Source organism: Cyprinodon tularosa, unplaced genomic scaffold, assembly GCF_016077235.1.
Source record: "Cyprinodon tularosa strain WSP-4 unplaced genomic scaffold, ASM1607723v1 ctg1071, whole genome shotgun sequence".
Classification (NCBI taxonomy): Eukaryota; Metazoa; Chordata; class Actinopteri; order Cyprinodontiformes; family Cyprinodontidae; genus Cyprinodon; species Cyprinodon tularosa.
In genome coordinates, this window is record NW_024037862.1 from 66,916 (window position 1) to 83,189 (window position 16,274).

At 43.6% G+C, this 16,274-nt stretch overlaps 1 protein-coding gene across 7 annotated transcripts in view; it reads left to right on the forward strand.

The window, feature by feature from the left end:
* Positions 1 to 16,274, forward strand: part of itpr1b (inositol 1,4,5-trisphosphate receptor, type 1b) — a 110,796-nt gene that overhangs the window by 63,947 nt on the left and 30,575 nt on the right. For all 7 annotated transcript variants that reach the window (XM_038290085.1, XM_038290078.1, XM_038290069.1 and 4 more), the window contains 4 exons: positions 1,775 to 1,897; positions 14,909 to 15,084; positions 15,160 to 15,324; positions 15,540 to 15,729. In XM_038290085.1, the coding sequence (XP_038146013.1) occupies positions 1,775 to 1,897; positions 14,909 to 15,084; positions 15,160 to 15,324; positions 15,540 to 15,729 (654 nt within the window). The remainder of the gene's footprint in view (positions 1 to 1,774; positions 1,898 to 14,908; positions 15,085 to 15,159; positions 15,325 to 15,539; positions 15,730 to 16,274) is intronic.

A 16,274-nucleotide genomic window follows, 5' to 3' on the forward strand; every position in this document is an offset into this window, starting at 1 on the left:
TCTGCAGGCTGCCCTCATCTTTGTCCCCGTTATAACAAATAAAGCAGGAACAAAATTCTTTATCTAAATAGGGTTTTTTGCTTTAACTTGTGACCTGGCCGGATTTCCCAAAAATATTACCTTCTTCCCTGTTACTCAGATGATCAGATCACAACAGGCTCTTGAGAAATATAGTGACTACTTGGTTTACTAAGGATGAAAAAAATCAGAATATAAAGTAAACAGAGTAATTAAAGCCAAATTCACACCAATTGTGTTAATGCTCATAAATATATGAAAATATACAGACACCAGGAAATTATGCCTATCACCAAATGGTATCAAAAGCTTTCTCTGAATTTGGCGGAAGCTGAAGAAAGCATCACCACTGTTATAACACAGCTCAATTTGCTGAACGTGTTTTAAAATCACAATAAATAATGCGGGTGAAAAATCATTTGTTTCAATTATGAACACCAAGCCAAGTTATTTGAAAAATAATTTCAGACATATCTTATTTATATAAAAGATTTAAATAGATATAAGGATTTTAATGTCAAGAATGCTATTGGGAATAGATAATAAAAATAATTTCCTGCTTTCTTGTAAAAAAAACAAAAAGAAATTGTCAAGGTCTATATGTAAGAGAAGAATCCTGCAGGAATGCATTAGGATTGATAGACTATTCTTTATAAATGAATTTTAGTTAAATGTTATTTTTCTTAAGCTAATGTAGTGGATGTATGAGTCAAAAATGAACATGCTATAGCCTTAAAGGGGCTTTACTTTGGTTGTACATGTTTTATCTACTGTTAGTGCAGTCAGATAAGTGTCAAATTTGTCTTTGACAGGATTTAACTTGTCTGAGTTATCTGGGGTGCTTAGTTCTGTGTCAATTTGATGACCTAATTCTTGTTTTGTTGACAAGAACCACAAATTGCAGTCATCTGATTTAAATTCTGTTGACCGATCAAAACATTATACTTAACACATTTGTTTAAGGTAGATGTGGAAAGACTGGGCAGAAAAGTAGGCTGAACTTTAATAAAGTAGGTTTCCTTTTCAGGTCATTGCATGTTTCTGTTGACCTCTGACTGATTCTGCTCTAAGACATGTGTTTGTTTATGCTTTTCTCTTTATTGAGAAGCGTGTTGTGGCTTGTCTCATGGTCAGGCATGCAGGAGTGTTGCTGGTCTGCAGTGTCAACATGTGAGAAGCAACCTTCTGCTTCCTACATAAATGAATCAGCACACCAGGAGATGTGTTCTTCCCCTGGTGCTAACCACTTGACATGAATATAGTGCCTTTACGTGCCAGTTCTGCTTTTCTACAGAAAGGCTGGCCTCAAAATAGTGCTTGCCACGCCACCAATCTCCTGACCAAGAACAGTGGAGGTTGTGACTAATGTGCAGGCATGTGTGCATTGTTGTTGTGTATTTTGGTACAAAATGTCAGCACAACAGCCGGTGATGTGTAAACCGAAGTGTCCTAAGGTCTGAGTTGTTTCATATGGGCTGATATTTTTAGATTCAAAAAAAGATTTGCACTTTAGGGTGAATTCAGGTTCAGTTTTTGTGATACTTGAGGGGACAAAAAAACCAAATGCGTGTTTTTGTGCCTCTTTAAAAAATCTATGTGGATAACATCTGTGATGTTTGAGATGTGACCTTTCAGGCTTAATCACAATTTATTTTGTTTACAGTAATTATAATTTATATGTATGACATTTTTCTTTTTTTAAGTGGACCATGTTACTCAATATTGTGAAAATCCAATTGTCTATTTTGCTCTTTAGCTCAGCCCATCCTCTACTGGTGCTCCAGGAACATGTCCTTCTGGAGCAGCATCTCCTTCAACCTGGCTGTACTCATGAATCTCCTTGTGGCTTTCTTCTACCCACTGGAAGGTGTTCGTGGAGGTTAGTCCACTCCCAAATTATCTAATATCTATACAGTACTTTGTTGTTTCTCTTTTATTGTTACATATGGGAGTTTGAACTGGTGTAAAACAGTTTAACTGATCCGATCTTCTTCTCAAAGTTTAAAACAAACACTCTTGAATTCCAGGGACTGTCAGCGATTACCCAGGGCTTTAAAATACCATGATTGCTAAGGTCCTTGACATTTTTCAGAATTGAAATGTATCAAAATGTAATGGTTCATGTTTCTCTGTTTTTTTGGCTTCACAACTCTGTTTCAGGCTATTATGGTTGCTAGGTCCAATAGTTTACTACGTAATTTCTTACACAAGAAATGTTGTAGTAATTTTGAATCAAAAACCAGCCGAATGGCAGTCCTCTTCCTTGAAGCTCACAATCATAATCCCCCCCAACTTCCAGCCACTGGCCTTCTCCTGGGCGTGCATTTTTTTTCACTCTGACTTTCCCTAATTTAAAGGGTATGCCCAGCGGACACCCCATATCCCAAACAGAGTTTGACATAATTCCCTTAAAACATCTCAATATTGCAATTCTGTCATCTCTTAGAAGACACATGGCTACAACAAACAAGCCATAAAAAAAAAATCCCTCCCAGATTAAGTTAGCATTTTATTTGTATTTTGCTACACATCTCAAATCAAAGGTAAATTCTAGAAGTAGAAGCATGAATGCCCAGTGGGATCCCATTGTGGCCAAACTACATATAGGAAGTGGAAAGGAGAGTGCAACACTTCTACAAAGAAACAACAGATAGTCACTTGTTAAAATATGTACGTTACGCCTGGATTTCTATCCTAGTAAAAAAAATGGACTTTTTACTGCCAGTAAAGGACTGATTGTGGCAATGGTGTCTTCACAGGTTGCTCAAAAAGTCTTACAGCTGCAACTAATAATGAATGCTGCCGCCCATGTCCTAACCACTGCTTGGAAAGTAGAACACATCATCCCCGTTTTAAAATCATTACACTGGCTCCCTGTAGCTCAGAGAATAGACTTTAAAATACTTGTTTACAAACATGCTGTCAGTCTATCAACCACCCAGACTTTTTGGTGTTTTTCCTTAAATTTACTTTGCATACCAAGAACCAGAACCAAACATGAATAGGTGTGGTTTAGTTTTTGTGCTAAACTAATATTAAATAAAGTCATTCAAATAGATTCAAATAGCTTAGAGGGGCCTTTGGCTGTGCTGTCTCAACATTTTATATAGGTTTCTAGTCAAACTTTTGTTTGTTCAAGGGTATATTTATAATCTTATTTTATGATAATTTTTACTCTCTATTTTTTGTGATGCCTTTATGGTACTGTAATTTACTATTCTGATGTACAACTCTTTAAATTGTCTTGCCACTGAAATGTGCTATATCATTGCCTTGCCTTGCCAAACATCACAAAACATCACATCAACTCGGAGGACAACAACAATAAGTTTATATGAAAAGATGCTGATCACAACGCGCTAGTCCTTTTGGACTTGCTAACAACAACCACAAATATAGAACCTTCTTTTTTAGTCTCAACACCTACTGTACTGGAACTTAAACTGCCCGTCATTGGAACCCTACTGCATTGAGCCAAAAATGGTCCCCACAAGGACTGAAGCAATGGACAAACACTGACTCAAAGTTAATTTACTTCTCAAAGACAAGACACTTGGATAAAATAATGTGCACATTTTGGTAAAAGAGAGCGTCATAAGAAGCCATCTATGTCAAATAAGCAGTTTAAAGCATCTGATTTAATCTTTCTAACACCTAGCCTGCAGCCACAGTGCAGCCCCTGCAAATTTTACTGCAGTTGATAGCTTTGGACACGTGACCAAAATAACTCCTCATTCTGGACATCTCAATAGAGGGTAGGGCAATGACTCGTGTTCTAGTTTCTTCCTTATTGAACCTAATGGCCCAAATAGTGTGACTGTTCTGACTACAAGTTGGAAACCAGTTACTTCCATCCATGTTCAGAGCTGAAGAAGCCTGTTGGATGGAAAAAACAGTGGTTTGCTTTTCATTCAGCTACATTCACTTAAAATAAAAACCTAAGAAACATCTAAGTCCAGTTTCCCTCTGCTGAAGCACCATGTCATGGTAGGTTTTTAGCACTGAAATTGGTATGGACCTAAGATCTCTAAAGCTTCAGATAACCTAACCCCTTCACTACTTTTGCTGTCCTGTCTGTCATATATTTCTGTCTTATGATACCTGTTGCCACGTGTCACCTGAGGCCAGAACAGCAGGATTCATAGTGGAATTATATTATATACAGGTATAATGAAGATGCATCTAAAGGCTGTTTGTCTGAACCAGCATTTTTCAAATTATTGTACGAAAAAAAAAAAGCAAAGCTGTGAAATCCTCTATTTAGTGATAAGTTCCCAGTTATATACACTACTTGATGTGGGCTTATCATATGATCTTTATGTTTGTCACGTGAAAACATGTGAAGGAGAGATATAGTATCTTTCCATCTGGAAATATATGATGTTGACCCTGTAACATTGTCTTTCGAAATTGATAATATAGTCCCTTTGAATTCAGCTTTAAAGCTGTATTCTCTTTTGCTTTTTCTTCTATTGGCCGAGCGAGGTTGCACACCAAGAGACTTGACCACAAAAGTGTTTTTAGTTGCTTTTTCCGTCTCATCAACATTTTCTTCTACGGTGAACAACAGATGTTTCTTAAAGCATTGCTTTTGATCTACATGCATTTGTTCAGATCCCTGTGGTTAACACAATGAGTGTGACAACTAGATTACAACACAGGAACTTGAAAAGACAAGCAACTATTGCTGAGGTCAGGAGTGGAGCAGAACGCTCAATGTGGTGCATAAGAGTTATTCAACAGCATTGTGATTGTCCAATCAGCACCATGACAGTTGGTGTTCTAGATGGCCGTTTTACTATTTTAACATATTATTTATACGTTTTCTTTTAAATTATTGACATAGATGTGTCTTTTACCGAATTCTTAGATTTTTGGAGAACTTGGTTTATTCCTGCACGCTTGTGGTTTGGGTGCAGCCTCACACCTTTGTTGCTTCCTCATAGGCAGTGATGTAATAAGCATGTAATCCAAGATGAAAGTATAGATCTTGGATTGCATTTTTATCACAAAAACAACATCTGTATTGTTTCCCTAACCTTTCCAAGTTATATTCCACCTCCAAGTTAAATTCACAGTTCAAAGATGATTCCTTTATGTTCATAACCCAACAAATAGCTGAACCAGATCTATGTCTCATTTATTTTTTATATTTTTCAATAGAATGGTTTAACTTTATACTGATCATATTGAATATGCTAATTAGCATAGTTATTATTCCATGTAGTTGCATTTGTTGTGTAGCCTCTGTAATTCTGTCCCTTTCTTTTTGTTGCTCTGAACTCTGTTTTGTTTAAATTTTCCTGCTTTAGTTGCCAAACAAAAATTATTGCAGTTAGTTTTAAAGCAGCAGAATATTGTCCCTCTTTAATGAAACCTTCATGAATGAAAGTAGATGTTTTGGGTTTACTTGACTTTACCGTGTTCAGAGGGAAAAGTTAGAAATGACAAAGTGCATTGTATTGTGGCTTCCTTCTACTTGTCTCAGCACTAGCCTCAAAATCCACAGCTGGTTATGCCCTCTCTCTGCAGTCTTCTCATGATAATAGAACATGGTGGCAATAATTACCTATTTTATTTAGCAACTTCTGATAAGGCCGTTGAATTTATATAATTTTTTGGCAAGCATGAAGACATACATTCAAATAATTTCCTCAGAAAAAAAGACAGCCTGTTTAAATTACTCTAAGGTCAGTCTTATTGTAAGTCCACCATGTAAAAGAACAGCATCATAAAGTTTAAAATCTCCCAAAGATATTCATTTTTCACATGCAAACTGGTAAACCACTGTATATTGATTTAACCTGAAACCTTAAAAGGTATGTTCAAGGTATACTCTTCAATCTTTGTTTAAGAAAAAGAAGAGATGCTTTTAAAACAATTCTCTGTTAAGATACGAGTGATATTTTTGTATTTTAGGTTAAAACCTTGTTTTTTTGTTTTTTTTGTGTGTTTTTTTTGTTTTTTTTATGTATGAAAATCTTCTGGCCAAATAACTCAAGTAGCCTCAGTGCATCTGCAAATGAACCACCAGATGCATTGCAGACCAAAAGCCACAAGCTTAGAGATCATTTAAGCATTTGACTCTGTTTATAAATGATTATAACCTCTGGTATTTTTCACGTCTTACAGCTGTGAAAAATAGGTTTATATAGCTTTTTGTGTCAGAGGGTCCAGCTGAATACCTTGGCAGAAGTATTTTAAGTGAAATGGAGCTGTCTGAGTGTCGCCAGATCTGCAAGACAGGCAATTATTCACAAACAAACGCAATAAGAGACCAACCTAAGCATGTTTTTACATGATGTTTCTGGAGCCATTTTTTTTTTTTTTTCCCTCTGGCCCTCCTTAAGGACAGCGCTTTTAGAGATATGATAAGCTGCAGTCATTAGCTGCTCTATTGTCTGAAGGCAAATGGAAAACTCAGATTGTTCGCATAAACTTTCGATTGTTCTGTTTGGGTCAAATGGTGAGGTCCCCTTTTGTTTGTACTACCTGGGTTATAGAGAAAAGAGACATAAAAAGGAGGTTGTTTTTTTCAGCTTTAGAAACATTTGGTTTTATGTTGTAAAGGATCTTCTAAGAGAGGTCAGTTTGTCCCCACAGAGCGGTATTTGCATAAGGAGGAAACTGATGCTGGTCATACTCATTTATCAAATATTAAGACCAAAATAAATTAAGTGAACTGAAACTAAACCAAAGATAAAACTGTCTTTACTTTTGCTGTAGTATCCCTTTATTCTCAGAAATAAAAGCTTTCTAAAAAAGAAAAATGACCTCATCTCTTTCAAAACACATCTGCCCCTATTCTTCCTGTGGAAGGTGAGCTGATGCTAATTGCGATATCTGAAAGTTACACGAATAGATCGTGCAGCTCTCTGCATGAAAGTAACAATGCTGATGCAGACATAGCTGAAACTCTTGCTTTTCACAGTAAAGATACATTTTGCACAAGTCTGGAGCAAAGGTTAGTCTTTGTTTTTCAGTGTTGCTAAACTTCATTATATTGAGCTGGTAAAGACTTCTATGGTTATCTGAACAGTTTCATGTCTGAAACATTTCCTGTCACTGTAGCACCAACAGTTTTAAAAGGTTGAACCTAGTAACCTATAACCTGACTTAAGACACAATGTTTAAGTCACAGTAAACATTTATATTATTGCATGTTATCATACATTATTGATGTACAGTGAGTAATAATTTACTAAAAGGTTAGAAAAATACAAAGGCATTTAATTATAATGATTACTGTTAATATTGTTTATCTGATACAATTTTGCTTTTGTTGGTCATAATGACCAAGTATAAAATTGTTAAACTGAACATGTTTTTTTTTTTTTTTTTTTTTTAGCTACGGTTATTTTTTCCCTTTTCTACAACCTGGACTGGCCAGAAGCAAGCTATTGGAAATCGGTTTATCCAATATTTCTGTATGAGCAAAGAATATCAATCCTAAAAATAGTGAAAACGAAAGTTACGTATGTAACTACGGTTCTATGAATCCCGGATGACCGCCAGAGGGCGGTGCTGAAAGCACTGAATGTTCCCTTCGGGCATGCGCAGTTCGAGTAATTATACCAACAGAGTCACACCTGTGACACCGGATGACCACTCAGAAGCTATATAGCCTGGTGTCATCCTTTGCTCTGCTCCTACAGAATCTTCTCGCAAAAGCAAGGATTCTGAGTGACAGAGAAGCTCTGGCGGTCATCCGGGATTCATAGAACCGTAGTTACATACGTAACTTTCGTTCTATTTCATCCCTACTGACCGCCAGAGGGCGGTGCTGAAAGCACTGAATGAGTAATGCCAACGATGTCACAAGGAATCCTGAGCACATACCTCACAGAGGAGGCCCAGCAGAACCTTGTAAAAGGACCTGACCCAGGGGATGAGGGGCAGCCACATTGACACTGTAGAACCTGGTGAAGGTGGTTGGGGAAGCCCATGAAGCAGCAGCACATATAGCTTCCAGCGGAACCCCTCTCAAAGCAGCCCAGGAAGCGGTGACGCTCCTGGTGGAATGTGCTCTCACACCGACTGGCAGGGAGCAGTGACCTGCAGCGTAGGCGTGGCAGATGACACTCACAATCCAATGGGACAGACGCTGTTTAGAAAGAGGACAGCCTAACCTTGGACCCCCATAGCATAGGAAAAGCTGGTCCGAGCGTCTCAGATTGGCGGTGGCTGCAATGTATGCCTCCAACGCTCTTACTGGGCACAACAACTCCGACTCATTCTCAGTTGTACCAGATTGAGGCTGAAACCGAGCGAGCCGCAATGGCTGGTTACGGTGAAAAGGAGACAACACCTTAGGCACAAACGCAGTATTAGGCCACAGGGTAACACCAGAGCCATCTGGATTCCACCTGATACACCTAGGGCTGACAGAAAGAGCATGTAGCTCGCTGACCCTCTTAGCTGAGACGATAGCCATCAGGAAAGCAGCCTTGCAGGAAAGCCACTTGAGTTCTGCTTGTGCCAAAGGCTCGAATGGAGGGTGGCACAGAGCTGTGAGAACCAATGGCAGATCCCAATCTGGGGCTCGTGGGGCTGGCCGCTGGCACAACCTACGAGCACCACGCAGAAAAAGTGAAACCAGTTCATGGCGCCCCACTGTACGGTTGTCAACAGTTCGGTGAAGACATGAAATTGCTGCAACATACACTTTAAGGGTCGAAGGAGAGCGGCCCTTATCAAGGAGAGACTGGAGGAACTCCAAAATAGTGGGCACCGAGCAGGAAAGCGGGTTCTCATTGTGGGCAGAGCACCACTGAGAAAAGAGGCGCCATCTGTTAGCATACTGCAGCCGAGTGGAGGAAGCCCTAGCACTCAATACGGTGTGTCTCACGGTGTCTGAACACCCAGTCAGCCTCCCAGGGGCCATGCCCACAGCTGGAGACGTTGAGGGTTGGGGTGCCATATCTGTCATCCCAACTGAGACAGCAGATCCCTCCTTGCTGGAAGACGCCATGGAGTACCGTGACACAGACTCCAAAGCAGCGGGAACCACGGCCGCGCTGGCCAGAACGGAGCTACCAGCAACACTCTGTGGCCCTGCTCGAGAACCCTCCGTAGAGTCGGCCAAACCAGTGAGGGGGTGGAAAGGCATACAGGAGAACCTGCGGCCATGGATGAGCCAGTGCATCCTGGCCCAGTGCGCCCGCCATCCCGGTTAGGGAATACCATAGGAGGCAATGGGTCGACTCCTCTGTGGTGAACAGATCTACCTCTGCCTGCCCAAAGAGGTTCCAGATTATGCGCACTACGTCGGGGTGAAGAGACCACTCTCCCGGAGCAGGTGCCTGGCGGGATAGAGAGTCCGCAACCTGGTTCTGCCGTCCTGGCAGATACGCTGCGCGCAGGGTACACAGACGGGGATACGCCCATTCCAGGAGATCCCTCGACACCTTCAAGAGACGTGCTGACCTGGTGCCACCTTGGTGGTTTATATGATAAACAACAGAGGTGTTGTCTGTCCGAATCAACACGTTCCTTCCCTCTAGGTGGGGCAGAAGGCACCTGAGGGCCATGTGCACAGCCCGCAGCTCCAGCACATTTATGTGTTCGGTGCGCTCCCTTGGGTCCCAGAGACCCCGAACAGCTCTGTGTTGCCACACGGCACCCCAGCCCATGAGGCTGGCATCCGTGGTGACCACCTCCCTTCGACACACTACTAGCCCCATTGGAACACCACTGGACAAAAGGGTCCCGTCTTGCCAAGGAGCTAGGGCATGGAGGCAGCTCCTGGTCACCATTAGCCTGCGATGCCTGTGCAGCCTGGCGTCTAGGCGAAAGCTGTTGAGCCATCGCTGCAAAGGACGCAGAAGGAGCAGCCCTAAGGGCACGACACGAGTGACTGATGTCAGTTTGCCCAGCATTCGCAGGAAGGTGATGTAGGGAAACTCCCTGCCCAGTCTGAATCGACGGACAAGCTGGAGTATGTCGTCCACCCTGTGAACAGATGGACGGGCCATCATGGTAGCAGAGTCCAGATGCATCCCAAGAAAGGTGGTTGTCTGAGATGGAACCAGACAACTCTTTGCCAAGTTGACTTTGAGGCCTAACATTGACACATGAAGTAGAAGCTGGGACGTATCCCGAGAGGCAGCTACCTGAGAGGGAGCACAAAGAAGCCAATCGTCCAGGTATGGCAGAATCCTGACTCCGGAGGCCTGTAGAGGAGAGAGGGCTGCTTTCACGCATCGAGTAAACACCCTCGGGGAAAGGGAGAGCCCGAATGGGAGCACCCGGAATTGCCAATGGCGCCCCCGATAGGCGAACCTGAGAAAACGGCGATGTTCTGCCGCAATAGGCACGTGAAAGTAGGCGTCTGTCAGATCTACTGATGTAAACCAATCTCCCGCCACAATGGTCTGAAGGACCTCTGTTATGGTGAGCATGTGGAAGGGAAGGACCTTCAGGTACCGATTCAGTCCCCTTAGATCTAAAATGGGGCGAAAACCGCCGGTCTTCTTGGCCACAAGGAAGTATGTGGAGTAGTAGCCTCTGGGTTGCTGCAGAGGATCTACAGACTCGATTGCCCCCTTGCCCAGGAGGGCGGAAAGCTCCTGGTCTAGTGCCTGAGATTTCACCGGGTCTGTGATGACAGTCATCTTGACCCGGTGTGAGAGGGGGGGCCGCCGTCGGAACTGGAGCCTGTAGCCATTGGTTAAGGTGGCAACCACCCATGGATCTACGGCATGAGCAGCCCAGAAATTCAGCTGCTGATGGGAAAAATGTCCGACGGCTGGCCCGGTGGCATCATCTTCTATCCCCACGGCCCCTGGGGGCTCTGGGGGGAGGGCGTCCAGGATTTGAGGCCCGGGTCTGTCTAACAGGGCGGCAGACTGGCTCACGAAAGTCCCTTCTCGGTCTCTGCCGCACATCATGGGGATAGGAACCAACAGGTCTGCCACCGGTCTGAGGTCGTGGCTGAACGCTGGGGGTAGTGGCAGGGCGGCCCGAACGCTGGGGAAAGGCAGGTATGCTCCTGCGAAGGCCGGAAAGCTGCTGGCTAGTCTGACGTGCCTGAGCAGTCCGTTCCAGCGCCTCCAAGGCAGCTGATCCAAACAGCTCCCCTGGTACAACCGGGACACCCCTGAGGGTCCTACGGCATGCTTCAGTCAGAGGAGACTGTGCCAACCAGACCTGTCTACGAGCTTGGACAAGGAAAGACATGACCCGTCCAAGCTCTCTGGTCATCAGCGCGAAGGCCTGCAGCGCTGCGTCACTATAACCAATCGCCGCACTTGCACCACCAGTGTCCTGAACAGATGCAGACAGGGCAAACATGAGGTGCGCCAGGGAATTGCCAAGGCGGCCAGCACGCGCTCCTGCATTGTACGCCTTACAGAGGAGGTCATCTGTAACCCGACATTGAGTCCGCGGGCACCGGACATCAGGACGCAGGGCTTCATCTGGTGACACAATCAGTGAAGCAACAGCTGGTTCAATTGCTGGCATACGGTCCAGGCCGGCCTTCACTGACTCATGCATGGCAGCTAATACACGACCATCCGAGGAGAGACGCGACAGCGCTCTCGGTTCCCGCCAACAGGCGTGTAACTCCTTCAGGTACTCCTCTGATGGAGGTACAGAAAAAGGAGTAGGAGCCCTTCCACGTCTGAAAAAAGCACTGCCAGAGCTGGATGCCTCTCCTTGTGGGAGTTCCAGCTGCAGCTGCTTCAGGGCCATAGACATGACCTCCCGCATGGAACCGTCACCGGCCTCTCCAACCGCACTCTGAGATGAAAATGAACCAGCCTCAGAGGCTTGAGAGGACCCTGCCTCCTCCTCATCTCTAAAATGAGAAGCGGAGGCAGCCAGAGAGATAACGTCATCCTCTACAACCAGCTCGGGCATTGGTGGGGAAGAGAGCCCAACCACTGGGAGCGAGGGATCAGATTTCCGTGTCTGCAACAAGGACTTCATCTCTGCCAGCTCTGCTGACAACTGCTCCACCCTTGTGGACAGGCCCTGGTCAGGTTTGGCCCGCTTCCTCCGGGGGAGGGGCACAGATGCTGTGGTCCCACCACGGCGCTTAGAACGCTTGGGGGGAACCACCTGCCCAGAGGGCGGAAGGTCCGAGCCCTCCTGGGGGCACAACTGGGCCAACCAGGCCACCCTCACTGCATGGGGCATAAAGCTGCAGTTCATACAGGGGTTCTCAGACAGCGCCTCCAAAAGGTGCTCATGTCCAAGGCAGGTAGGGCACAGGTCGTGGCCATCCTCTGCCTGCAGGGCAGCCCCACAATCTATGCAGCTGTGAGAGCCATCCATGTCGCAGGCCGACAAGGCTTAAAGAACAGAAAGTTATCGAAAATCGGGAGAGGGGGCGCAAACGCAGCCGTCACCAATTACAGCAGAGAAACGAAAGAGGCTGCGAGCACAAGGCAGCCGATACTGGGAGAGGGGGCGAGAACCGCTACCGTCACCAGGTATAAAACCAATAAACCAAAAAAGCTAACAACGTTAGCTGTATGGAAACTTAAGTTGGAAGTAGGAGCGAACAACGCTGCCGTCACCAATTATAGCGGATAAAACAAGAGAGGCTGCGGACACAAGGCGGCCGATACCGGGAGAGGGGGCGAGAACCGCTACCGTCACCAGGTATAAAAGCAATAAACAAAAAAAGCTAACAACGTTAGCTGTATGGCAACTTAAGTAGGGAGTAGGAGCGATAAACGCTGCCGTCACCAATTAAGAGAGCAGACCAACGAAAAGGCTGCAAAAAAAGGTTGATATTGGGAGAGGGGGCGAAAACGCTGCCGTCACCATTTATAATTAAGCAGACCGATGAAGAAGGCTGCAAACAAACCAAAAAAGGCTAACAACGTTAGCCGTCTCCAACTTCGGCAACGAAGTAGACCACACTTGGTTGGGAGAGGGGGCGAAAACCGCGGCCGTCAGTAATTATAGCAGCGCAGACCGGTGAAAAAAAGGATGCAAAAGTAGGGAATATACTGGGAGAGGGGGCGAAAACCGCTGCCGTCACCAGGTATAACACCAACAAACTAAAGAAGCTAACTACGTTAGCCGTATATAACTTCGGCAGTGAAGTTATTCACACTGGGAGTAGGGGCGAAAACGCTGCCGTCACCAGTTCGGAACAAAACAGCACGAAGCTGTAGGTAAAAAGCTAAAGCCGGGAGAGGGGGCGCGGACGCTACCATCACCAGCAAACAACTCACTTACCTTCCGTAATCTTCAGAATCGACCCGTTGCAGCCCTGGGAGGGCGGAGAATAACCGCAACTCCGGTCAAGAGACAGGGGCTTCAGACAACGGGGAAGTTAGCGAACCGCTTGCGAGAAGAAAAAAGGAGCAGAGCAAAGGATGACACCAGGCTATATAGCTTCTGAGTGGTCATCCGGTGTCACAGGTGTGACTCTGTTGGTATAATTACTCGAACTGCGCATGCCCGAAGGGAACATTCAGTGCTTTCAGCACCGCCCTCTGGCGGTCAGTAGGGATGAAATAGAACTGAAGTTCTCTGTTGTGTCCAGATGTCTAAAAAACACAAGGCTCATCCCATTACTATCCTGATCTGCTTCAAGAAAATGATAACAGAAACATTTTCTTCTATAACCACTATTTTTATATATATATTTTATATGAATCTCTGAGTTAAGAACAACATTTCCGTCTGAGGGCTGCTTCTCAAAACCATCTTTAAGAATGTGAATGCTGGAGGAACAAAGTGCAGCTATGTATGTTGTAGAACCTGTTGTTGTCCAGGGAAATTTTTCAAATTTCAATTATATGACTGTCCCTTATCTTCTCTGATAAATAGTTTTGTTTTAGTTTTGTTTACACTTTTTCAGCCCACGGCTGACTAATCACACTAACCACATTGCTGCATAGCTCCTGTGACCCACCGATCTAGATTGGCTCATACAAGTCTGCTGATCCAGGGCCATGACTTCAACCGTCGTTTCTCAAAACACACCGAGAGAGTAAAGTAGTTTATGAAAGGACTTTGGAAAGATTGAAGTGACTGGTGTGGGACCATGTCTGAGAATCCTCAAAAAGGGAGATCAATGGCCATGGATGTTGTGTTTTATCTCGCATCTGCTTGCTTCCTAGGTAACCTGGTGCAAAGCTGTACCTAGGATAAAATGGAGTCTATTTTTAGCCAGCAGAAAGTTATATAACCCATATCAGTCAAGCGTTTCAGACACAGGAGATGATTAGAGAGGTCAGCCTGATTTGTAGATAAAAAAGAATTGAACTAATCTTCTCTGCAAAGTGTGTTTAATGAGGAATTTAATTCGCTTTAACAGAGACACCAACCTCTCGACTGGTTTCATAGGGGAACAATATTGTTGGTACCCCTTGTCTAACGAAAGAGAAACTCACAAGATTACAAGATTGTAGACACCTGTAATTATAATTAGTGGACACACCTTTATTTGACATTTTGGTCACATTATTTCCCACTAAAGTAAAGCTAAATTGAGATAAATCTTTGCCTTTTTTATATTATTTTGAGGTAAACTGATGTTACTGTATGAACAACTATTAACAATGTAAAGTAGGAATGTACAAAAAAAGACTGTTGATTATTTCCACTGACTGAGGACTGTTGCTGACATTTACACCTTTTCCCTGATATTGTACCTGTTTGAACATGTTTAATTTATAACAAGTGATTGAGTTGGTAAACTAAATATAGACAAAAAAGGTTTTAATTTTTGTTTTTTTATGCACTCATCTTTCAAGATAACAGCACAACCATTTAGCAAACAATTCAGAAAGTATGGCAGAACCATATTTGCTGTTACCCCAGCTTTTTACCACCCTTGCATTCTTAAAAAAAATAATAAATAAAAGTCAGTTATAAAAAGTTTGTCCTTCAGTGAGCTGATCTCTGCCTCCTTTCTCATCCTCAGGCACCTTGGAGCCCCACCTGTCTGCTCTGTTATGGGTGGCCATGCTGGTGTCGTTGGCCATTGTTATTGTGTTGCCTCAGCCTCATGGGATCAGGGCACTGATTGCATCCACCATCCTGCGCCTGATCTTCTCTGTAGGCTTGGAGCCCACCCTGCTCCTGTTGGGGGGGTTTAACGTAAGTATGAAAGTGAGCATTTTCAAATTGGATGTAGTATTACTTTGTTATATGATGTTTTGATTGTTTTTCCAGCTATGTAACAAGGTGATCTTCCTAATGAGCTTTGTTGGGAACCGAGGGACCTTCACACGAGGATACAAAGCTATGATCATGGATGTGGAGTTCCTGTATCACCTGCTCTACCTGATCATCTGCTCTCTGGGAGTCTTTGTCCATGTCTTCTTCTACAGTTTGCTGGTATTTGCGCACACACATAAACCATATTGGCTTGACATATTGATGTGGCTAAAAATTAGGCTGGACTGAATGAAAATGGAGGGAGATATTATCGTTTATTCCCAGAGTTCGTTTTTATAGAAACATTAGATGTATTAATGCAGATTTAAACTGTCCTTTTTTTAGATCATTCACAAAAAAAACCCTACACTAATTTGTGCACTCATTCTTTTCAGCTCTTTGATCTTGTTTACCGAGAAGAGACCTTACTGAACGTAATAAAGAGCGTCACCCGAAACGGCCGCTCCATCGTCCTAACTGCTGTATTGGCTCTCATCCTCGTCTACCTCTTCTCTATTGTGGGATACATCTTCTTCAAGGATGACTTCATTTTGGCAGTCGACAGGATACCCAACAATACTCTGGGTATGTTAAACAGTCTTGTTCCCTTGCAGGCAGAAGCATGAGTCACTTGCCCTCTTTGACCCAAGTGCTCAAAAGCAAATGGGAGGTTTCTCAACATTACTGAAATGCTTTGAATATCTAAGAAACACTCTCTTAGTTAAAGAGTTGTAAATTACTGTAGGTTTTAACTGAAAACATTTTTTACCGAACTTGTTCAAAATGTTGTGACCAATGCTACACTGCTTGAGACAAGTTTTCACACCTTTAGAACCTCGTCACACTTGTCTCACTGTAACTACAAACATTAGGGTTTGAGAGATTTTATGTGGTTAACTTGCATGAAGTATAAGAGGACAAAGGAAGTTGATTTATGGTTTTGTTCATTTAGTTTTTGTTTGTTGGAAATGATTAGAAAAGTGGGCCTTGGGTATGTAATCAGCCCTTTTCCTCTGATGAAATCTAGTCCAAACAATGGCCTCTAGTAGTCGTCTGATCAGCAAACGGAGTTCATCCGAGTATGTGATTAAATCTCAGTGTTATTCCACTGTGCTAAAAATGCCTAATTA